The 24,593-nt window shown below is 41.9% G+C and overlaps 1 protein-coding gene across 1 annotated transcript in view; it reads right to left on the bottom strand.

Moving 5' to 3' along the window:
* LOC127577993 (triokinase/FMN cyclase-like) overlaps positions 1–22,905 on the bottom strand; it is a 68,485-nt gene extending 45,580 nt beyond the window's left edge. Inside the window, exons 1-4 of the mRNA XM_052029699.1 lie at positions 22,816–22,905; positions 11,850–12,039; positions 4,024–4,134; positions 2,649–2,830 (exon numbers count right to left, since the gene is read on the bottom strand). Of these exons, the coding sequence (XP_051885659.1) occupies positions 2,649–2,830; positions 4,024–4,134; positions 11,850–12,039; positions 22,816–22,821 (489 nt within the window). The 5' untranslated portion in view covers positions 22,822–22,905. The remainder of the gene's footprint in view (positions 1–2,648; positions 2,831–4,023; positions 4,135–11,849; positions 12,040–22,815) is intronic.
* Positions 22,906–24,593: the final 1,688 nt, after the last annotated feature.

Below are 24,593 nucleotides of genomic sequence, written 5' to 3'. Positions count from 1 at the left end.
GATTTTTGGAGTCATCCGGTGGAGTCCACTTTGTCGTTAACCTGTAGAGGGAAACAGGTATTTGTGTGGACAGCCATGCCTCGGATGCTTTTCGGGGTGACAGATACTTCGGAACAAAGCAGTGGAGTTCACTTTGTTGTTGACCTGTAGAAGGAAACAGGTATTTGTGTGGACAGCCACGATTCCTGTGCCTTTCGGGGTGAGGAAGATGCAGGGGAGAGGTCACTGCTAAGTAGACACTGAGGTGTCATTTGGGTTCCAAAGTGGAACATTTGGATTTTGTAATATCTCTATTTTCTCTCTACATCTACGTTTTTTCTTCAGTCAACGGTGGTAGTCGAAAAAGCCTTTGCTCACGTTTCACCTTATGGCTTGCTGAACTGAACTTTAAGAACCATTCCTGGACTTGGAGTTTGGGAATTTGCCACGCACACATTACGAGTTTAGTTTTGGGGTTAATGTTTAAGGTTTAACATTTTTACTTCTAACATTTTTACTTTTATTTTTCTTATTATCTTAAGTAGCTATTAATAAAGTAGTTTTAAACACTGAATCATGACTCGGTGTGTCTCTTTTGTTGCTGGTTTGTAACACAAGTTATTATGAAGATTCAGCAAGTATTTAGAAAGACAAAGGGAAGTTGACCTTTTTTGGAGGAGGGTTGGAGTACAAAAATATAGATCTTGCTGAAATTGTACATAGCTTTGGCAAGCCCTCATTTGGTGAACTGACAGTAATTTTGGTTTCTCAAAATGAGATATTGCATTGCAGTCAATGCAACATAAACTAAATTGATTTCTGGGATGAGAGGGAGACACTGAATAGGATTGGCCTCAACTCACTGCAGCATAGAATGAGAGGTGATCTCAATGAGGTACATACAATTCAGACAGAGTTTGACAACCTGTGTGCTAAGAGATTGTTTCCTCAGGCTGGAGAGTTCAGAACTGAATAACACAGTCTCAAGATAAGGGATCAACAACTTAGGACAAATAAGAAGAAATTTCCTTCCTCAGAAGGCGATAAAACTTTGAAATTCACTACACAAGAGAGCTGTGGATACACAGTCACTGAGTATATTCAAGGCTGAGTTCAATATGGACACCAGAGGATATATGCAGGCTTTGGGCAGCAGCAGATTTGAGAAAAAGAATGAGTGAACATGTTGAATGATGGAGCAGTCTTGCAGGGTCGCATGGTCTACTTCAGTTTCTATTAATTGTATTCTTAGATCTGAATGGTCAGTGTTATACACCAAGAATACTTGGACGATTCATTCATTCTCAGTCAATTCACTGTGCCTGCTACATTACTGCCACCAAGTGGGACCAAAGGTTTTCTCTCAGGATACAGGGCCTATATGCTTTGCAGCTCTTCAGTCTTGTGGGTTTTTGTTAGTGTCAAAATGCATAACCACAGCAATAAAGCCATCAGCGATGCTGTAGAGACAACCATTATGGTCCTCAAATCAAGTTCATTGTCTTTTCACCAAGGCCTCTGAAGAAGCACAAGGGTGCAATCATAGTGAAGGGAGAGGGCACAGAAAAAGGATATTATTAGAACATCTTAATTTGAAAATAAGAATAAACAGTAGATTGGGAGAAAGAATCAAAGCATAGCTATCTTTCATGATCTCCTTTTCTCCACTGGCTTCTTTAACACTCAATCCCATGATTGCCAGAACCCTCTGTGCCACCACTTAGCAGCTGCTTGCTGCTATGTCAAAAGAAAGGGAAGTGATGTTCCTGTGAAGACTGAATGACTGGGTCTGTGCTGTGTGTGTGTGTGTGTGTGTGTGTGTGTGTGTGTGTGTGTGTGTGTGTGTGTGTGTGTGTGTGTGTGTGTGTGTGTGTGTGTGTGTGTGTGTGTGTGTGTGTGTGTGAAACAATGTGCCAGTGCATTGTGCAATTGATAATAGTTGGGCTTTGTTGATACATTTACTGAATCTTAGCATGTGTATGAAATCATTATGTTTTTGCAGTACTTCAATCAAATTCTAGGGCTTTTGTACTTGACATTCACCTCCCCTTCCAATTTTCACTTTAATCTCAGATATGGAATTCATTCTGGGCCCAAAAGCATGCAATATTTCTCTCCTGGTGTTGACCTCTTCTGAAACAATTTTGAACCCATATTTCACAATCAGATGCCTGTTCCCACACCTGGCTCAACAAGGCTGCTCTGAGTGTTCTCTAAGCTGTGCAATGTCTTCCAGCAATAGCTATTGGAAATGCCAGTTGTTTATGTTCCACTCATGCACAAGACTCCTGAAATTATTCTCCATTATATGCCCAAATGCAAAAGAAATTGACTGCTGCTACACATGCTCAAACAAGGTGTACACCTGAATTTCTTGTAATAAACAGCACTGGGTGAAGTAGCATAGGTTCTTGACATTGCCATTTCAGTGCATGTTTTCCAGTGCAGTTGAATTTCTATCCCCATTAAACCACCTACAGCCAAGGTAAGAATAACCATTTTATCATTTCCTTCCTTAACCATTCTTGGAGTGCAACATTCAGTGCCCACTGATTTTTTGATATAAATTCTGCTTTCAAAATATTCTGAGAAATTATATTAATTTGTGAGAATGATCTCACACAAAACCTCCGATTTTTTACCTCAGAACTTTTAATTATCAGACTTACTTTGAGTATGAGTACTGAACCACACAAACCCCTCCTCCCAGCTTTTTTTTGTGTGACAAAGGCGCAGTCATCTCCTACAATAATCATCTCCACAGAAATTCTTTCTATTTTTGTTTCTTCTAGGGCTAAGCCAAAGTTAAGTCGATCTCCGGTGTAGTTATTGAAAATCAGTAGCACACCAGCTATAAAAAAACACACACATTAAAAAAGTATTTATAAAACAAGATTTTTTTAAGTGTCAGAGAAGTCCTTTCTTGTTTTCCTGAACTCCATCCCCTATGCACTGTTAATACTAGCTATTTTCAGCCAAATAATTGCTCTAACTATATAGGAATAATAAAAATGTTAAGCAAATGCCCAAAGTGCATTAAAAAGAAATCAATCAATAAATGGACATTGAGCCAAGGATTTCAATAGACTTGGAAGAATTAACAAAGGATAAAACAATCAATGAACAGTGGGAAGTATTCAACCAAATTAAAGAATGCTGGGCTTCACGTAAATGTAATGAACAAAAACTTACGGCAATTGACAAGACAGACATAGGTTGTTTTAATTAGAAATCAGGAAATGACTGACTTTTTAAAAAGTTACTTCATAATTGTTCTTTACTGCAGAGGATGAGGTTTAAATAAGATAGGCTTGTCAGAGATACTAGTAAAATTAAAAATAAATCAAGAGGAATCTTAAACTAAGTTCTATACAATTTTCTTAAAAAAGCGGTGATGATGAACCTAATGACATGAAAGATAAACAAAATCCCAGGACCTTGCAGTTTCCACCCTTGAAAAACAATGAACAAAATAAAATTGTTGTGATGTTAGTCTGAACAATTCTTGTTCTGCTGTTTCAGGAACTATTCCCCTGGATTAGAAAGTTGCTGTTTTTATTCCATCATTTAAAGAAAAATAAGATAGGAGAAACAAAAAATAGGCCTTAGTAGTTTTTGTTCATGGTACATCTAAGTAGTTTGGCAAATATCAACTCATCAGATTTGTAAAGATTGTCATGAATTTTAAGGAGGTAACTATTATAGTAGACTAGAGAGCATCTGTGGATATCTATATGAACAAAACTTAGTTTCACATAATAAGTATCTAATCAAAAGGAGGGTGTATTAAATTGGAGGTAACCAGGTATTTACCCAAACTGACAGAATTTGTTCACCTGGGATCTGAGTAGGGCTGCAGTTTTAACAGTATTTATAAATGACTTGGATGAAGGGAGATAGAGATCTGAGGACAACACTAAATTATGTGACATAGCTGATATATTCAGCATGTTGAATGAGGAGATGCACATAACTTTATTGTAAATGTCAATCCCCATAAGGTCTTCTCTTGTTTTCTCTTGTGTATTTTCCATAAGGCCATACCTGCTCCTGCTCTGGTCACAACTCGGATCGCTGCTGAAATACTTCCAGTTGGTGGAGAAGTGAAGACTGCTCCAGCAATGCAGCCAGACAACATCCCTGCTCCAACATATCCTGCAAGTATGAAAAAAGAACTTTAAAAACCCAAGACAGTTTCTAGATACAAGAAAATACTGTGAAGAATATTTTTTTCCCCTCTCTGTAATTTTCTCTGATTTTGAAGGGGCTGTTTCCTGTTTTGGTACAATTAAGAATTGATTCAATCTGGCTATTACCCAAACTGCCACCAGAACCCTATACCCACTCCCCTAGTCAGTGCATTCTCAATCATTAGCAAAGTGACAGGAAGTACCACTGATAACATAATTAATCTGTTTATCAATGCTCAGTTTGAGATTTGCCGGGGCCACTTTACTTGTCACACCTAACACAAAGCAATTTCATTGCAATTGTCACTGGCTAATCATCTCAGGCAAAGGATGCTGATCCAGGAATTACTCTGTTATGTAAACAACATTCTTCCTTCCATCATAAAGTCAGAAGCAGGGATATTCACTGATGATTATACAATATCTAATATCATTTACTGCTCCTTAGAAAATGAAAACTTAAACAACATTCTGGTAAATGGCAAATAAAAATTACGATGCCAAGTGCCAAGCAATGAGAGTCTAACCACCAATCCCATTAATTCAATAGCATAACCAAAACCTGCCCACATCATCACCATCCCAGCTCTGTAGGGGTGGGAGTTGGGGGGGGGGGGGGCAAGTGGTGGAAAGTTGGGTGGGTGGATGCAAAAGTAGGGAGAGAGGGACACCATTGACCAAACACTCAACCAGCCATGTAAATGGCAGGAACGGTAGTGTAGCAGTTAGCATAATGTTATTACAGCGCCAGTGACCTGGGTTCGATTCCGGCCACTGTCTTTAAGGAGTTTGTACATTCTCCCTGTGTCTGCATGGGTTTCCTCCGGGTGCTCCGGTTTCCTCCCACATTCCAAAGATGTACGGGTTAGGAAGTTGTGGGCATGCTATGATGGTGCCGGAAGCGTGGTGACACTTGCGGGCTGCCCCCAGAACACTTTACGCAAAAGATGTATTTCACTATGTGTTCCGATGTACACGTGACTAATAAAGATATATTATCTTTTCTTAAATACTCTGGCTACAAGACAAGATCAGAACCTGCCCAAATCAGACTCCTAAACCTCTTGCACAGTGTACAACCCACAGGTCAGGAGTGTAAAGGATTAATATCCAACTTGATGGATGAACACAGCATTACAACACTCTAGAAACTTGGCACCTCTGAGGAAAAAAGCTTCTGGCCTGACTGCCATCTCATCTACCATCCTAAATATTCTCTTCTTTCACTGTAAGTGCAATGTGCACCATCTATAAACACTAGACAATTACTCACTTTCGCTACTTCTTCAGTATCTCTCAAACCCACAACCTCTACCACTAAGCAGCAAATGCATGGGGACATCATCATCTGCAAATCCCTCTCTAATGTACTGCTATTCCTTCAATGTTGCTGGGTCAAAATCCTGAAATTCCAGTCAATAATGACATGACAGTACAATCATCAGGACTGCAGTAGATCAAGAAGCTACCTCATCACCAACTTCTCACAATTAGAGATGGACAATAAATGTTGGCCTTTCCAGTCACACCTGTAAAATTAATTAAAATTTGCCTTCATGTATTTCACCTGTACCAAATATGTTTCCTAATTATACTTTCTTCATGTGTAACTACGGAAAGTAAATTTCATCAGATAACTCTGGCATATGGAGGCCTATCAAAAGGCCCCATCCCATTCCTTCCTTAATAACTTGGAAATGAAGAAGACACCATGATAAACTGGGGAGGGTGTAAAATGCAGCAATGTCTAGAGAGAAATTAGATGAGAGCATAAATATGGTGGGTGTTGTGAGTGCTGTATATACTTGCAATTTATGGCCACATTGAACTGCATTTCAGTTTAACCAGCCATATTTAGGATTATTTTTAAGTTGCTAGCTTTTCCAAAGCTATAATCAATTATTATTGCTGCCATCAATTAGGTTCTGCTTGTGTTCTTCATTGATATACAACTAGTGATTTCTATATTCATCTTTAATGCTGCAGAAATAGGGGTTCACTTTTCTGTGTGCTTCTGATGTACAGTCTTCCTCTACTCTAAGTGTATTGTGTATTTCTGAAGACTGTTCTACTTCTTCTGCTCTCATTTTTTGACTTCCTAATCTACAAGTTGTCCCTACATAGCATCTTCCATATTTCACCAATAATAATCAGCACTACTTCTACCTGATAATCTGGAGCATTTATTTCAAATTTCACTGCTTGCCCATCACAAAATGTTTGCTTTTACTTCCATAATATAACCTTTCCATGCTGTAAACTTAAGGAACCACAGATGGTCCTTCATCAATGCTTTGGATACTCCAAGATTTAATTTCTCCAATGATTTCTTTGCTTGGCACTCTACACAATTTCTACACAATACCAAACAGAAAACATTAAGGCTGAGAAACTGGATCACTGTACTTTGCAATCCAATTCCTATAAAAAGTAAAATGTCAATAAAAATCAGTAGTCACCAATTAGATTTCAAAGTCTGCAATTTTTCTTTGGAAATCCAGTAAGGAGGAGGAGCCTAAACATGCAGATTGCCTTACAACAATTCACAATTGACACATAGTCACTAGTTCTGGGATTTTCAGTGGCGGAGTGTTTAAATTCCTGGGTGTTAACATGTCAGATGACCTGTCCTGGCCCCAGCACATAGATGCAATCATAAGGAAAGCGCGCCAGTGTTTTTACTTTCTTAGCAGGTGAAGGAGGCTCGGCTTGTCACCGAGCACACTGAACAAACTTCTACAGATGTACTGTTGAAAGTATCCTGACTGGTTGCATCATGGTCTGGTTCAGCAATTCAAATGCACAGGAATGGAAGAAGCTGCACAGAGTAGTGGACTCTGCCCAATTACTTCACAGGCACATCCTTCCCCACCACTGGTAGTATCTACAGGAGGCACTGTCTCAAGAAGGCAACATCCATCATCAAAGATCCCACCATCTGGGATATTCCATCTTTTCACAGCTGCCATTGGGCAGGAGATACAGAAGCCTGAAGTCCCACACTACCAGGTTCAAGAACAGCTACTCCCCTTCAACTTTTCAGTTTTTGAACCAACTGGCAAAACCATAATCACTACAGTTTAGTAACACTGTGACTACTTTGCACTAAAATGGACTCGGTTTTTTTTCTGTTTCAATTGTGTTCTCTTGTAAAAATTGTGTATAATTTATGTTTAATTTATATTTTTTCTTGTGAATGCTGCTTATATGACACTATGTGCCTGTGATGCTGCTGCAAATAAGTTTTTTCATTGCACCTGTTCACACTAGTACTTGTGCATATGACAATAAACTCAACTTTGACTTTGACTCTGCCCTCTAGTTTTAGACTCCCCTACCCTGGGAAAAGACTGTGACTGTTCACCCTATCTGTGCCTGTCATAATTTTATACACCTCAATAAAGTCACCACTCAGCCTCCTACGCTCCAGGGAAAACCGTCCCAGCCTATCCAGTCTCTCTTTGTAAGTCAAACCCTCCAGTCCCAGTAACATCCTTGAGAATTTTTTCTGCACCCTTTCCAGCCTAGTAACATCCTTCTTATAGCTGAGTAACCAGAGCTGCACACAGTACTCCAGGTGGGGTCACACCGTCTTGTACAGTTGTAACATGAGGTCAGGAAGAGAGAAACAGAATTAACTTTACAGATTGGTTTTTCAATAAAAATGAGAAAATAATAAATTTTTAGTCATCTTAGTTGAGGGATAAACATTGGCCAGGGCACAAGGAGTGACTGTCCGGTTATCTTGACATCTATGACTACTTTGGTCACTCTGCACTAAAATGGACTTTGTTTCATTCTAATTGAGTTTCTTCTTGTAAAAATTGTGCATAATTTATGCTTAATTTATGTTTTTCTTGTGAATGCTGCTTATATGATGCTATATGCCTGTGATGCTGCTGTAGGTAAGATTTTCATTGCACCTGTACATACATGTACTTGTGTATATGACAATAAACTTGACTTTGACTTTCCATGTGTTTAATCTGCAGGAATCTCATGAAGAAGCAGACTTTCAAACACACCTGTGAAGTCTGCTAATGGATGACTTGGGCCATACAAGGAATTATCGGAAGTACAACCCTTCTCAGATTGGTCACCTAGCTCTCCTTTGGAATGGGATTTAGAACTTGAAAATGCTTTAACCAACTTTGATTACTTGTGCAAGATCTTTAAATTTCCTGCAGCACTGCAACCAGTTCTCCAGATATAATTCCTGACATAAATCGCCATGGTTATCTCTTTCCCCTGTCCTCTCAGTGTATGTCTGAAGGGTCTCTTGTGAACACAATGCATCCTTCCTCCTCTCTACCTCCTGCATTTGGGCCTCAAGGTATTATCAAAAAACTGCAGAATCCAAGCTCTTCTGTGACATGCAATGCAACTTTTGACAAGCCACAATCACTTCCAGAATTAATAACTTTCTTTGGTAGCAATAATGCATCTCTTTAAGAGCAGTAGGCTGGTTTTAGGCAGTTCAGGCCTGCTTTAACCAATGAGTTCTGGAGACTATTGCTTTAAGCAGTGAGTCATAGTCATATAGACACAGTCCACTATGTCCACGTCAACCATCAAGTACCCATCTATACTAATCATTTACTAGGTCCATAGTTTTTTCTGCTTTGGCAATTCAAATGTTTGTCTAGCTACTTCTAAATTGTTTCATAATACCTATGTCCACCATGCATTCTAGATTCCCACCCCCCCTCAAGACAAAAAATTCCCTCTAAATCTCCTGTCCCCTACCCTAACCAATGCCCTTTAGTTTTACACACCTCTGCTACAGGGAAATGTTTCCTACAGTCTACCCTATCTATAATTCCTCATAATTTTGTATACCTCTATCAGGTATCACCGCAATCTCCTCCACCCCAAGGAAAACAAACCCAGCCTATCCAACCTCCATCAAGAGCCCTACTATTCATTGTGCGTTGTCCTAACTTACTAGTCCTCCCAAAGTGCAACATCTCTCTTACTAGGATTAAATTCTATCTGCTATTGTTCTGCCCATTTTACCAACTGATCAGTATCGTCCTGTAGCTTATGAGGTATCCTCTTTATTATCAACACTACCAACTTTCTTGTCATCTACACCTATGATACCTACATTCATATCCAACTCATTGATGTATGTAACATGGTAAGGATCCCAGCAATGAACTCTGTGGTACACTACTAGTCACAACCTTCCAATTACAGAAATGAGCCTCCACTATCACCTTCTGCCTCCTACCACCAAGCCAATTTTCAATCCAATTTGCCAACTTGCCTAGGATCCCATGGGCTCCAACCTTTTGAACCAGTTTCTCATTTGGGACCTCGTCAAAGGTCTTACTGAAGTTCATGTAAACTGTCACCACAATGTCCTCATTAACACGTTTTTCTACTTCTTCAAAAAAATTCAATCGAATTAGTCAGACAGGATCTCCCCCTAACAAAGTATTGCAGTATCCATGCTTTTCCAAATGTAGATTATGCTCCTCGGAATTTGTTCCAATAGCTTTCCTACCAGTGCTGACCAGGCCAAAGAAATTATATCCCCCGTTGGACTATGAACTATTCAACAGAGCAGTTGATGCTGGCTCAACATTGAAATCATTATGATGGATATGCACCACAAATTGCATACACTGCTTCCAATGAGCCTGGCAGTCTTCAAGCACTATCTAATTTAGCTCCAATGAAAATCCTTACTATTTTAAAAACATTTATGAAATCTCTTTTTTACTGCTTCTGTGGAACAATGCTTAATATCTTTTCTCTCCTTTATTTACAGTTCTCATCCAGGTATTCATTCATGGGTTGCTGATGTCACTGGCAATGTCAGCAAACCAGCTTTCATTACCTATTCCTCATTGCTCCTGAATTGAGGGATGGGCAATAAAGTCAATATTGGTGGGTGTAGAGTCACATATAGGCCATACTGGTATGATGGCAGATTTCCTTCTCTAAACAATCAAGTGAACTGTTTCACATTAGTGCACAAGATGAGTTTCCACAATATGGTAGTCAATTTTATGGATACAAGCTTTTAATTCTATTTTTATTTAATTGAATTTAACATCTTCAGTTGACATGGTGGTATTCAAGCTCACACCTCTGGATCAATGACCCAGGGCTGGTTCATTTACTGTGAAACTGTACCATTAAATGACATCCATTAACCTTACAACAGCTACATCTAATGCAGTATCCAGGAGAGGGATGGAATCTGTATCAAGATTTGGAACTTATGACAAATAGCACAGAAAATGACTTCAGTGTAACCTACTTTTACCTGAAATTTTGGATCATCCACATTTGATCGCAAACAGGCAGTCAGCTGGGGAATGAGGGGTGGAAAGTTGACATCTTTTGCCTCTGTGCTGCTCGTAAAACTATATCAGGTGATTCTCTGACTGTTTCTCACAAGAACCTTGTTACACGCATCTTTAGGTTTAGAATCAAAGAAAATGAAGCAATGTAGATAGGAAGCTGTCTGATAAAGAGGAAAACAAAGAACTGATATTTTCTCATAAACTTACTTGCCCATCAGGTCGAGTCCATTCACCCTGTCATTCCCCTTATCCACCTTCTTTCGTGCTTTCCATAAAATTGGCTATGATGTTAAACTCCACTGACAATGGCATTACCATCACAATGTCCTCCTCCATCAATAACCTGGATCCTTGAATCAAGGCTCTAATGAGGTCTGGAATCAAGTGATAGTGGTGAATTCAAAATGGATATCAATCAACAGGTTATTGGAGAGCAGGTGCCACTTGATAGCACTATCAACAACACCTTCAATAACATTGCTGTTCTTTGGGCACTAGTTAGCTAAATTGGATTCATTCAAGCTCCACACTATCCACTTGCAGCCACTTGATTGGTACCCCATCCACCACCCAAAAACATTTATTCCCTCCACCACATTCCCTTCTGTACCATCTACAAACAGCACTCCAGTTACTCCCTCAGGGTACTTTGACAGCACCTTCCAAACCCACGACCTCTATTACTGAGAAGGGCAAGAATTTCAAGAGCATGGGAACACCTTGGCAAATAACACACCGTTCCAACTGGAAAATATACAGCCACTTCCAAGAGCATTTAAAGTTGGTCACATACTGGTCAGACAAGGACAATGGGACAAGTGAACCAGACAGATTTTTACAACAATCTCATATTTTCACAGTCAATATTAATGAGGTGAGTGTTTTTTTTTAATTCCATCTTTTTTAAATCATGGATTTTTTTAAATCAACTGAATTCACGACATTTTTATTTCACATCTGCCATCATATTGCTTGATTCAGGTCTGGAGATTACGTCTAATAATTTAATCAATGAGCCATTGATATACACTTTTGAAAGTCCATTTATGCACAATGAGCAACACTATTCCCATCCATATTTTTTTGTTAAATCTTCAGAAAAGCTCAATGAATGTATCGTTGACATTCTCTGAATAGGCAGCAAAGACATCTTGTGCAGAAGATAGTACTTTTAACAAAGTAGCAGTCTCTCAATGTTTTAGACTTTGAATGAGAATATTGAGGTGAAAAATCTTCTAATTCAATAACAGAAGTATTATCAGGTGAATCAATCAAGTTCACTAATCACTATCTTGAGATGTCTAGCAAAAAAAAGGTTCAAAATATGCCAGAGATCTACTACAATCAAAGTTTAAGCAATTACCTGCATGGGCTGGCTCATGTCCAGAACCTCCTCCAGACAACACAGCCACTTTGCCTTTGATGTTCTTCAAATCAGACCTGACTACTATACGATGTCCCTCTACCAGTTGCATTCCTACATTGCAGGCCACGAGGCCGTCCAATGCATCATCCACACAATGCTCCACAGAATTTATAAGTTTCTTAGAAGGCTGCAGGAAAAAAAATACTTCTTTCAACAGAATGAAAATCAATTTTCAGTCACTTTGAACTGTATTTTTGAGTCAGAGTGCACCTTTGACTCAACAAACATAATTTCTTTGTTGTTATTTCCAATTTCAATTGCAGTCTGGGGAGAATCATATTTTGAGACTTCTGTTCTTCTGTCAATATTTAAAATATCTAATAAGACCCTTGTATCCAACTGAATCTGCCCCTTATCTTTTGTCTGTTGTATAAGATTGTTGTTTATTTTTCTTCATATTACAGGGCAGCAGATAATTGAAAACCCTATTTTATCACTGAATATTGTCTATTATCTTATTATATAGCCTCTATTAGACGCTTTATTATTTTCAGAATAAAAGTCACATTTTTAAATGGAAATACAAAACACTTTGAAATAGCATGTATGGTGCTCTTTATGGCTGTGCGGGCTCTGAAATACCACATCCAATCAGTGCTCCTGCAGAGCTGTCATTGCTTTGTGGCAAAAGCTGGCAGTCAATTTGCACAAAGCACACATCACACAGCAACAATTTACGGATCTTATGCTACATTTTATGGTTTTGGTTAAATGAATTCTTGTCTGGACATTAAAAGAAGTCCATGCCCTGGAAAGTCATCTGGATTAAAATAGTTAAGAATTATTGTAATAAGGTTTCAAAAAGCAATTTTTAGAATTAAGGAAATTGTAAGCACCCGTTCCAAAACATAACAATGGGCTCCCTCTGAGGGGGAAGTGCAATATGGTTTGTGCCAAAGGAACAGAGCAACCAATAACTTTAAAACTGAGGAAGAACGTTTCCCCCCTTGGATATGATTTGAGACAAAGGACACCTATCTCACTTAGAATTCTTGATCAATTTTGACCTGCAAGGTACAATTCAAGTTCTTTATTTAAGCCAGAGAATTACTTGAGTATAATAGATACAGTAGCATGCAAAAGTTTGGGCACCCTGGTCAAAATTTCTGTTACTGTGAATCACAAGACAAGGGAGCAGAAGCAGGCCATTCGGCCCATCGAGTCTTTTCCAAGGAAAAGGGAAAAAAGAAATGAGAAATGGGGAATGGGGGGGGGGGGGGGAAACAAAACAAAAATATTCTAATCCCAATTTCCGGCCTTATCCCCATATCCCTTGATACCCTGACTATTTAGACATCTATCTATCTCCTCCTTGAACGCCCCCACTGATCTGGCCTCCACTGTTGTACGTGGCAAGGAGTTCCACAAATTCACCACCCTCTGGCTAAAGAAATTTCTCCTCATCTCTGTTTTGAAACTGTACCCTCTAATTCTAAGATTGTGCCCTCTGGTCCTGGACTCACCCACCAAGGGAAACAGCCTAGCCACATCTACTCTGTCCTTTCCTATCAACATTTTAAATGTCACTATGAGGTCCCCTCTCATTCTTCTGTACTCCAGTGAGTACAGTCCAAGAGCCAACAAACGTTAAGCGAGTAAAAGATGACCTGATTTCCAAAAGGCATAAAGTTAAAGATGACACATTTCTTTAATATCTTAAGCAAGATTACTTTTTTACTTCCATCTTTTACAGTTTCAAAATAACAAAAAAGGAAAAGGGCCCAAAGCAAAAGTTTGGGCACCCTGCATGGTCACTACTCAGTAACACCCCCTTTGGCAAGTATCACAGCTTGTAAACGCTTTCTGTAGCCAGCTAAGAGTCTTTCAATTCTTGTTTGGGGGATTTTCGTCCATTCTTCCTTGCAAAAGGCTTCTAGTTCTGTGAGATTCTTGGGCCGTCTTGCATGCACTGCTCTTTTGAGGTCTATCCACAGATTTTCGATGATGTTTAGGTCGGGGGACTGTGAGGGCCATGGCGAAACCTTCAGCTTGTGCCTCTTGAGGTAGTCCATTGTGAATTTTGAGGTGTGTTTAGCATCGTTATCCTGTTGTAAAAGCCATCCTCTTTTCATCTTCAGCTTTTTTACAGACAGTGTGATGTTTGCTTCCAGAATTTGCTGGTATTTAATTGAATTCATTCTTCCCCCTACCAGTGAAATGTTCCCCGTGCCACTGGATGCAACACAAGCCCAAAGTATGATCGATCCACCCCTGTGCTTAACAGTTGGAGAGGTGTTCTTTTCATGAAATTCTGCACCTTTTTTTCTCCAAACATACCTTTGCTCATTGCGGCCAAAAAGTTCTATTTTAACTTCATCAGTCCACAGGACTTGTTTCCAAAATGCATCAAGTTTGTTTAGATGTTCCTTTGCAAATTTCTGATGCTGAATTTTGTGGCGAGGATGCAGGAAAGGTTTTCTTCTGATGACTCTTCCATGAAGCTCATATTTGTGCAGGTGTCACTGCACAGTAGAACAGTGCACCACCATTCCAGAGTCTGTTAAATCTTCCTGAAGGTCTTTTGAGGTCAAACGGGGGTTTTGATTTGCCTTTCTAGCAATCCTACGAGCAGATCTCTCGGAAAGTTTTCTTGGTCTTCCAGACCTCAACTTGACCTCCACCGTTCCTGTTAACTGCCATTTCTTAATTACATTACATACTGAGGAAATGGCTACCTGAAAACGCTTTATTATCTTCTTATAGCCTTATCCTGCTTTGTGGGCATCATTTATTTTAATTTTCAGAGGGCTAGGCAACTGCTTAGAGGAGCCCATGGCTGCTGATTGTTGGGACAAGGTTTGAGGAGTCAGGGTATTTATAAAGCTTTGAAATTTCTATCACCTGGCCTTTCCTAATGATGACTGTGAACAAGCCATAGCCCTAACAAGCTAATGAAGGTCTGAGACCTTGGTAAAAGTTACCTGAGAGCTCAAATTTCTTGAGGTGCCCAAAGTTTTGCATGGTGCTCCTTTCCTTTTTTCACTCTAAAATTGTACAAAACAAAAATAATACACTGTGGCGACTCACCGTCTAGTCGGGCGAACTGGCTCGGCAGTCGGGTCGCGCGGTGTCGGAGCGACGAGGCCCAAGATGGCGGCGGGCCTCGTCTTTCCGAGCGACGGGGAGAACCCACGCGCGGGAAAGTCCTGATGACGTAGGACTTACGTCATTGCCGGTTTTTTGGGTGGGAGTTTTCTCCCTTAAAGGGCCCGCGCAAGGCGGGAAAATAAACCAGTTCTGTTTGGCAACCCTCTGAGTGAGTCTTGTTTTATTCCGCGGTAGCAACCGCTACATTGGTGACCCCGACGGTCCAAATGGCTTTTGGACCCGCAAAATGGACGACAGCGCAGCAGCCAACGCAGTGGCCCTCAAGCTGCCCACCTTTCGGACACTTTGGCCCAGCGTCTGGTTTGACCAGGCCGAAGCGCAATTCCACCTTCGGCAGATCACCTCCGACTCCACGAAGTACTACCATGTGGTTAGCTCTCTGGACCAGGAGACAGCCGCCCAGGTTGGAGACTTCATCCAGTCGCCTCCGGAGGAAGATAAGTACCCAGCTTTCAAAGACCTTTTGATCCGGACCTTCGGCCTCTCCCGTCGTGAACGCGCCGCCCGCCTGCTTCATCTGGATGGCCTGGGGGACAGATCCCCATCCGCCCTAATGAATGAGATGCTGGCATTGGCCGAGGGACACAAGCCATGCCTGATGTTCGAACAGGCCTTCCTCGAACAGCTCCCCGATGACATCCACTTGTTGTTAGCTGACGCCGACTTCAGCAACCCCCGTGAGGTGGCCGCCCGGGCAGATGTCCTGTGGAGGGCCAAGCGCGAGAGCGGTTCGTCCGTCAGTCAAATCACCAGGCCGCGAGCCCTACGCCCGCCTCGTCCGGCCCCAGCAACCGAGCAGCCACGCCCCAGGAACGCAGACGACGACACGGGTGACCAGCTGTGCTTCTACCATCAGAGGTGGGGTGCGGAGGCCCGTCGATGCCGCCAATGGTACAACGATACGGTCTTTCGGCACCCGTACCCTTCAATTACACTTTGGCAGCAGCCGTTTGCCACCGTCGCCCGACCACTCCTAGGAGCCGATTTCCTTCGGGCCCACAACCTGTTAGTCGACCTGCGAAGGAAGCGGTTAGTCCACTCTAGCACTCTCCGGACCTATCCCCTGGGAGAAATCAGCCCACCAGCCCCGCGCCTGGACTCCATTTCCCTTTCTGGCGACGATTTCGCCAAGCTCCTAGCCGAATTCCCATCGATTTTGGCACCTTCGTTTACAAATTCTAGGCCCACACATGGGGTACGACACCACATCATTACCACAGGGCCACCCCTTCATGCCCGAGCATGGTGATTACCTCCAGACAAGCTCCGCCTGGCAAAGGAAGAGTTCCGTCACATGGAGGAGTTGGGGACCGTCTCGCCGGTTCTGGGGGGGGTTGTGTGGCGACTCACCGTCTAGTCGGGCGAACTGGCTCGGCAGTCGGGTCGCGCGGTGTCGGAGCGACGAGGCCCAAGATGGCGGCGGGCCTCGTCTTTCCGAGCGACGGGGAGAACCCGCGCGCGGGAAAGTCCTGATGACGTAGGACTTACGTCATTGCCGGTTTTTTGGGCGGGAGTTTTCTCCCTTAAAGGGCCCGCGCAAGGCGGGAAAATAAACCAGTTCTGTTTGGCAACCCTCCGAGTGAGTCTTGTTTTATTCTGCGGTAGCAACCGCTACAACACTAATCTTGCTTAAAATGTTGAAAAGAATGTTTCATCTTTAACTTTATGACTTTTGGAGATCAGTTCATCTTCTACTCACTTAACTATTCACAGTAACAGAAATTTTGACCAGTGGTGCCCAAACGTTTGCATGCCACTGTGTATAATGTCAACATTAATGAGGTATACAGTATATTAACAAAGACAACCGGTATACAGCAAGTCTTGGTTCAGATGGTTCTCTGCTAGCTCCTTGTTATTAAGTGAAATCTAGCTTCCCTCCCCAGATGATCATGTTCTGTAACTTCTATTATCTCTCGAGACTTTGGTGCTCCACCATGTAAGGTCATGGATTATAATAACAGAAAGTGACAAGTTTATGATTATCTTTCTTTTGCCCCTCAACAGCTCAGCATGAAGACTTTTTCCAGATGTTTTCTGGGTCCTATCTTGGACAAGGCTCATAACACACATTTCTTGCAATACCACTTACTTTCCGCAAGAATATTGTTCCCAAGAGACGACTCTGACATCTGCCCTTGTAAACCCATACAGATGCATCCTGCACAAATATCAGCATCGTACACCACATATTATCAGTCCTGATGCCAGGTCTCAATCTGAAAGGTGCAGACTGATCTGCTGAGTTCATCCAGCAGTTTGTTTTTTGCTTTGGATTCCAGCATCTGCAATGTCTTGTGTCACCGTATTATCAACTTTTCAAGCTAGCACAGGTATACAATGGCCTTTTAAGCAAAGCTTTCTCATTGTGACTTTTATTCAACAATTTTCATCTTAAAGGTGAGTGATAACACAAAATTTGGACACCAGATTAAAATTGAACATCAGATTTGTATCTAATAAACCTTAGAAAACTTGAACAACAGTGAGCTCAGGAGGCGGCTTCCATGGACAGAAGGGGCATGTGGGGGAGTTGTCCATGCTACTCTCAGAGTCAAAGTCAGGATCACCAAAACTCTCAGAAACTTTGTATCAGTGTCCTTGCAAACCATCTCTGCTGACATGTACCACATATGAAACTTTTCTGCTCACTGCTAAATTGCAGGAGTCCTTAAAAAAAAACTCAAAGTGGGGAACTCTCAATTTTTGGTCATTGCAACTTTTACATTCACACCTGTAAGGTGTATTTAGCTGCTCTACAGTGTCCCCAAAAGTAAGGGTTAAGGCCGTCTAGATATGTTCTTATAGGTACCTCCCTGGCAACCCCCTGCCATGGATGCCATTTGGATAAGGAGTCTGCCTCCTGTATGCACTGTTATTCCTCTGCTCCTTGGGAGGAATCTACCACCCCCTCCTGTCATTCTAGCATATGTCCTTTCATTGCCAACACTCCCCAGTAGCTGAAAGAAAGACAATTATATTGCAATGTCACCCTTTAAGGGCTATTTCCCCGAGGTCAGAGAGGAAGAGCAGGAAAGGTTTTTGGCGCCACCTCTTTTGCCAAACATCTTACTCCTGTTTTTTATTCACTTTTGATCTGATGAACATGAAACAATTTCTCATTTTATAGGACTTCTAGCATTTTTGGCCATTAATTTTGAGGAAGGATCCTTTGAAACTACACAGCAATGTGGACAGGGATCTCTGTTTGGATCAGTCAAGCTGAAATTCACATTGCAGAGATCTGTGCAGCATTTTGCCTATGACTAAAGGAGAGTTGTGTCAGACCCATTAAGGAACGTTCAGTCTGAGCCTTTAGCGTTATTAAAAGCAACTTATTTTCTGTGAGTAAACAACACCACACCAATGTGCAAGAAAATCTAACAGGAGAAAAAAATTTGGTGTTGCACAACTCCTGATGTCACTCAGGCAAACTGAACACCAAAAAAAAAGCAGCAAGGTAAAATAAATTCGAACACCAAAAAGTTAGAACATAGAACAGTACAGCACAGGAACAGGGCCTTCACCCCATGATGTTGTGCCAAACTAATTAAATTAGTAATCACATGCCCAACTAAACTAATCCCTCCTGTCTGCACAATGGCCATATCCCTCAATTTCCTGCACACATTCACGTGTCTGTCCTATTTGCCTCCACCACCACCTCCGGCAGCACATTCCAGGCACCCACCACCCTATGTGTAAAAAAAACTTGCTCCACATATCTCCTTTAAACTTACCCCTTCTCACCTTAACTGCATGCCCTCTGATATTAGACATTTCAAATGTGAGAAAGAGATACTGGCTGTCTACACTATCTATTCCTCTCATAATTTTATAAACCTTTATCAGATCTCCCCTCAGCCTCCACCGCTCCAGAGAAAACAACCCACATTTATCCAACCTCTTCTGACAGCACATGCCCTCTAATCCGGGCAGCATTCTGGTAAACTTCTTCTGTACCCTCTCCAAAGCCTCCACATCATTCCTCTAATGGGGGCGACCAGAATTGATTGCAATACTCCAGATGCCACCTCAGTGAGTTTTATAAAGCTGCAACATAACTTCCCGACTCTTGAACTCAATCCTTCGACTAATAAAGGCAAGCATGCCATACGCCTTCTTTCCCACCCTATCAACTTGTGTAGCTCCTTTCAGGGAGCTGTGGAGTTGGATCCTAAGATCCCTCTGCACATCAACACTGTTAAGGGTCTTGCCATTAACAGTGTACTGTCCCTTTACATTTGATCTCCCAAAGTGCAACACTTCACATTTGGTAGGGTTAACCTCCATCTGCCATTTCTCCCCCTGATCGATGTCCCACGAAATCCTTTGGCAGGCTCTAAGCCATCCACAACGCTACCAATCTTCATATGGTCTGCAAACTTACTAACCCATCCATCTACGTTTTCATCCAGGTCATTTATATATATCACACACAGCAGAGGTCCTGGTACAGATCCCTGCAGAACACCACTAGTCACAGAACTTAGTTCATACCTTATTAATGACTGATGTCAAACTCTCCCAGCAATGTGAATAAAAGTAGCTAATGGACTTTCATCTGGACAATGTCTGCTTTTTCAGCATTGCACAGTGAATACATTCCCTATCAAATAAACCACAAGACCATTTGCGTCTATTATTCTCACACCCAAGTCAAAAATTGTAGGTTCAAGTCCCACAATGACCACTTAATCTAGACTGGCATTTTTAGTACATTGAGGAATTGCTTTACTGTTGGAGCTGCCAACTTTTGGGCAAGATGCTAAACCTTAAAGATTCAATGGCACTATTTCAAAGAGCGAGAGAGCTCTGCTGTGTTGTGGTTACCATTTATGCATCAACTAACATCTAAAACAAATGACTTGGCCATTTTATTTTGCTATTTGTGGAAACCAGATTTGCTCAAATTGGCAGCTGATTTCCCAAGTTATAGCAAAACGACTTTCAAAAGTATTTCATTAGCTGTAAAATGTTTCATGCGATACCTCTCACAACTAAATTGTTCAAAGCAGTCAGCAACAGATGAGTCAAAATACCTCCCACTCAAAAGGGTTGGAAAGGCAAAGGGACAACTAACATAAATTCTTGCCTAATTGAGTCTTCTTCTGAAGCAGCCCCTCAGGCCAAGGGTAACCTGCTTCCAGTCTTGTTTTGTGGGTCCTGTAGTGGCTAATGAGAGCAATTTAGGAACCATAGATTCTTCTACATTTGGGGCAGGAGATGATTGATGTCGTGGGGTGAGGCAGGTGCAGGTGGGTGGTTTGCAAGGTGGTGCACTCCTTCTGCCACTTGCACAGAACTTTGAAGTGCTTTTAAAGCACGGCCTCAATATCATCCCAAATGTTCCTCTTCCGTTTTGAGCTGGAGGTTTTCAACAGTGAGTGGAGATGTTGTACTTCTACATTGTCCACCCAGTAATCCCCTCCCAAACTGAGCTCAGAATAGGCACTCTTTTTTCAGGAGTCTGGTGTCAGGCATGCAAATGATGTGAACTTCCCAAGAAGCTCACTGAGAGTAACTTATGTCTCAGTTCAGCGGTGTTGGCCTGAGAGAGAATGCTGATGTTGGTTTACTTATCCTTCCAGTGAAGTTGTAGAATTGTGCAGAGACCGTGTTGGTGGCATTTTTCCAGACCTTCCTGCTGTTGGTAGTCCAGGTCTCAGAAGCATGTAGAAAGTCAGGAATCGCTGCAGCCCAATTGACCATGAGTTTTTTTTATCCGGTCTGAGCTCTTGATCTTCAAATACTGTTTTCCTCAATCAACAAAGAGCTAAGCTGATGCATTGAAAGCAGTGGTGAGTTTTATACAGTATTATTATTAAGAGCCAGGATGTGAGGCACTCAAAGCAACTTGCATAGAAACTCCATTTATAATGAACAGATTGATGACGCATTGGATACATCCTCAATATATTTCACCAAGAAATGAAAGATGATAATCATACAAGTTATATGACTGAATTTAATCAGAGTTTGAGTCAGATAGTTTGAGCCCAAAAGTAACTTATTAATAAAATCAATAGCCCAATAGCTGCAGATGGCAAGTGCTGATATTTTTTAGTCAGAGTTGTACAGCACAGAAAAGGACCCTTCAGTCCACCACTAATCCCATTTGCCTGCATCAGGACTGTATCATCCTATGCTCTGCCTAATTACATGTTTGTCCAAATGCCTCCTAAATGTCGTAATTGTATCTGATTCCACCTCCTCTGGCAGCATGTTCCTGATATCAATCTCTGTGTAAAAATTTACCCCTTTAAAACTTCTACCTCTCATCATAAACCTGTGCTCTCTTGCTTTTGATATCCATACCATGGGTGAAAGATTTTGACCATCTCCCCCATCCATGCCTCTCATAATCTTATACACTTCTATTAGGTCACCCCTCAGCCTCCTTTGCTCCAGGGAAAACAAGCCCGACCTATCCAATCTCTCCCCATAGCTAAAGGCCTCCAATCCAGGCAACATCCTGGTGAATCGCCTCTGCACTATCTCCAGTGCAATCATATCCTTCCTAGTGTGGTGACCAAAACTGCACAAAATACTCCTAGTGCAGACTAACCAGTGTTTTGCAAAGTTGCAGCACATTGTCATTACAGTGTAAAATGCCTGCAATTTCTGGCATCTGCAAATGCAATTAAATCTGAAAATCCAAAAAAAAGTTGGCAGTGATACCATAATTCTCTACATGGTGACCTATTCCAATCCTCAAAGCTGGAAGCAATACAAAGTTTGTGATTTGAAATTAATTTAAATATTTTAACCTAATAGCCTTACTGTCTAAAATAAATGAAAATGTTAAACCTAATCGAATGAGATGCAAGATTTTGACTGCATAGCAAATCATTATACTGCTGAATCATCTTCCCTGGTTCTAAAAGACCTAATCCTAGATGTGTGGGTTGCAATTCCTCCTATTCCATAGATAATAAAATTAATTTTTATTAACATTAAATAAAGTTTGTGATATTTCATCTGCATTAATTCATGTATATTACCCAATCCATCAGCATCTAGTCTCTTGTGTCTATCACTTCTAATGTGCTTTTGCTTTGGTTTATCACTTTTGAGAACTATTCTTTCTAAGTGCTCAGAAAGTTTAGTGACTTCACCATCCTTGGATAGCACAACTGTGTTAGAGTGGGAGAATCATGAAGACTGCCAAATCTTTTGGGGTTTCTCTCTTGACTATAATTATGTGAACCGATTGAAGAAGCAGCGACTGTTTAAAGAGAAATCGAAGAGGAGAGTTCGCAAATGTAAAATAATTGGGAGTCTGGGCGGGGGTGGGGGAATGAGGACCATAGATCACAGGTATAAATAAAAGGGAAGAGAAATAGGAGTGACATGAGGAAAAAACTTTAAAAAAAAGGTAGTGTGCAGTTAGAATCTGGAGTGCACTGCGCTCAAGTATGATGGTGGTAGGTTTCATTGTGCTCTTCAAGGAGAAATTGAACAAGTGTATGAAGAAAAACTTGCAAAGCGCTAGAAAAAGGGCTCGGGTGGAACTAATGGCGCAGGTTGTTCAGGTGCATTCCCCGAGGGTCAGTCATGGGGAACTGCTGTAACTTCGCAGTCCACCCCCAAACACCGAACACTTCTAAGTCACAGGATTGCTAACAAAGATTGGGTTGTGTGATCGCCCGCGTTTGCACGGAGTCCTGAACGCGTTGGCGTCCCGCTCCGTCAGGCAAAATCCGGCCCGAATGTCACCACGCCAGCCGGAAAGATCCCATTGGGTTGGCAGGTCCCGGAACTGCTCACTTAACTCCTTTTCCCGGACGCTTACATGCATGGTTCAGCCCGGAGGGCACAGCAGCCAAACCAACCAAACCAACCGGAGCAACGACTCGTTGAGCTCACGAAGAACGGAGAAAACCTGCGGAGAAAGGAGGAGGCACGGCCGAGAGACGACGGGGGCGGGCCGGGGCTGGTTTCCCGCTCAAATCCTGCGACGGTTGGTGATGCAATTGAAATTGCGCGTGGAGGAGCGGCGCGGGCGCCGATGGAGCGGGTGGAACCAGAGCTGCCAACATATTAATTCAACAGTCTTCGTCCGAAATCCTCCCATTTCGCATTCCACTTTAAAAATGTACCCTGAGCCTATGCCACACCTAACCAAGTTCAGCGAGAGCAATTAAAATTCACGGTAGTACACGATTTAAAGCACTATTTGTGGGTAACTTCGATCGTGCACCTGAATCGGCATATTAAACCATGCTTCCTGCAACTTTTATGATTCAACAGTGCGGTTCCGCACTCACCCTAAATCTCAGTTTAATGCAAATTTGACACGTTCTGCCCATTCAGACCCATAAGTGCAATTAAACAGCGTTTAACACGGAATTTGGCACTGAGTTAGAACACAGAAGTGCAGCATAAGGACAGGCCCTTCGGCCCACAATGTTGTGCCTAACTAAATTAATAATAAATGCCCAACTAAACTGCAAGCAGCAGGGTTTCAAGTTCTTGGATCATTGGAACCTTTTCTGGGGAAGGGGTGACCTGTACAAGAGGGACAGGTTGCACCTGAACTTGAGGGGAACCAATATCCTGGCGGGGAGGTTTGCTAATGCTACTGGGGAAGGTTTAAACAAGCTTCGCAGGGGGATGGGAACAGGAACAATGAGTCAGTAAGTGATGGAACTGGCAGGAGGGCTGATGTCAGGGAATGTAGTATTAGGCAGATTCCTAATAACAGATGTGATGGGACGAATGGTTTGAAGTGTTTGTACTTTAATGCTAGGAGTATTATGGGCAAGAGTGATGAACTTAGAACATGGGTCAGTACATGGAACTATGACGTTGTGGCCATTACAGAGACTTGGTTGAGGGAGGAACAGGAATGGGTGATTCATGTACCAGGGTTTCAAAGTTTTAGGAAGAATAGAGAGGGGGGTAAAAGAGGGGGAGGAGTTGCAATACTAATTAAAGATATTAGTATTAAAGATAATATGTCAGCTGCACTCTGGGGAGACATAATGGAGGGCTCGGACACAGTCTATGTGGGTAGAACTCAGGAATAGGAAGGGTGCAATTGCTCTCTTAGGGGTGTACAATAGACCTCCCAATAGCAACCGGGACATTGAGGAACGGATATGCAAACAGATTTGGGAAATGTGTAAAAATTACAGGGTTGTGGTTATGGGAGACGTCAACTTCCCTAATATAAATTGGGACCTTTTTAGTGCAAGGGGGTTAGATGGGGCAGAATTTGTTAGGTGTGTCCAGGAGGGGTTCTTAAATCAATATGTTGACAGTCCAACAAAGGGAGAGGCCATTCCAGGCCTGCTGTTGGGTAATGAGCCTGGCCAGGTGACTCGCCTATCAGTGGGTGAGCAATTGGGGAACAGTGACCACAGCTCATTAACTTTCAGGCTAGCTATAGATAAGGATAGGTCTGGAGCTAGTGGGAGGGTTTTAAAATGGAGCAGGGCTAATTATGAAGGCATAAGGCAGGAACTAAGTAGAGTAAACTGGGAACACCTTTTTGCTGGCAAGTCCATGATGAACATGTGGAAAGTGTTGAAGGATCAAATACATAGGGTACGGGATAGTTACAGTATA

Source organism: Pristis pectinata, chromosome 14, assembly GCF_009764475.1.
Source record: "Pristis pectinata isolate sPriPec2 chromosome 14, sPriPec2.1.pri, whole genome shotgun sequence".
Taxonomy (NCBI): Eukaryota; Metazoa; Chordata; class Chondrichthyes; order Rhinopristiformes; family Pristidae; genus Pristis; species Pristis pectinata.
The sequence above is the reverse complement of the archived record's forward strand: the minus strand, read 5'-3'. Positions and strand labels throughout refer to the sequence as shown.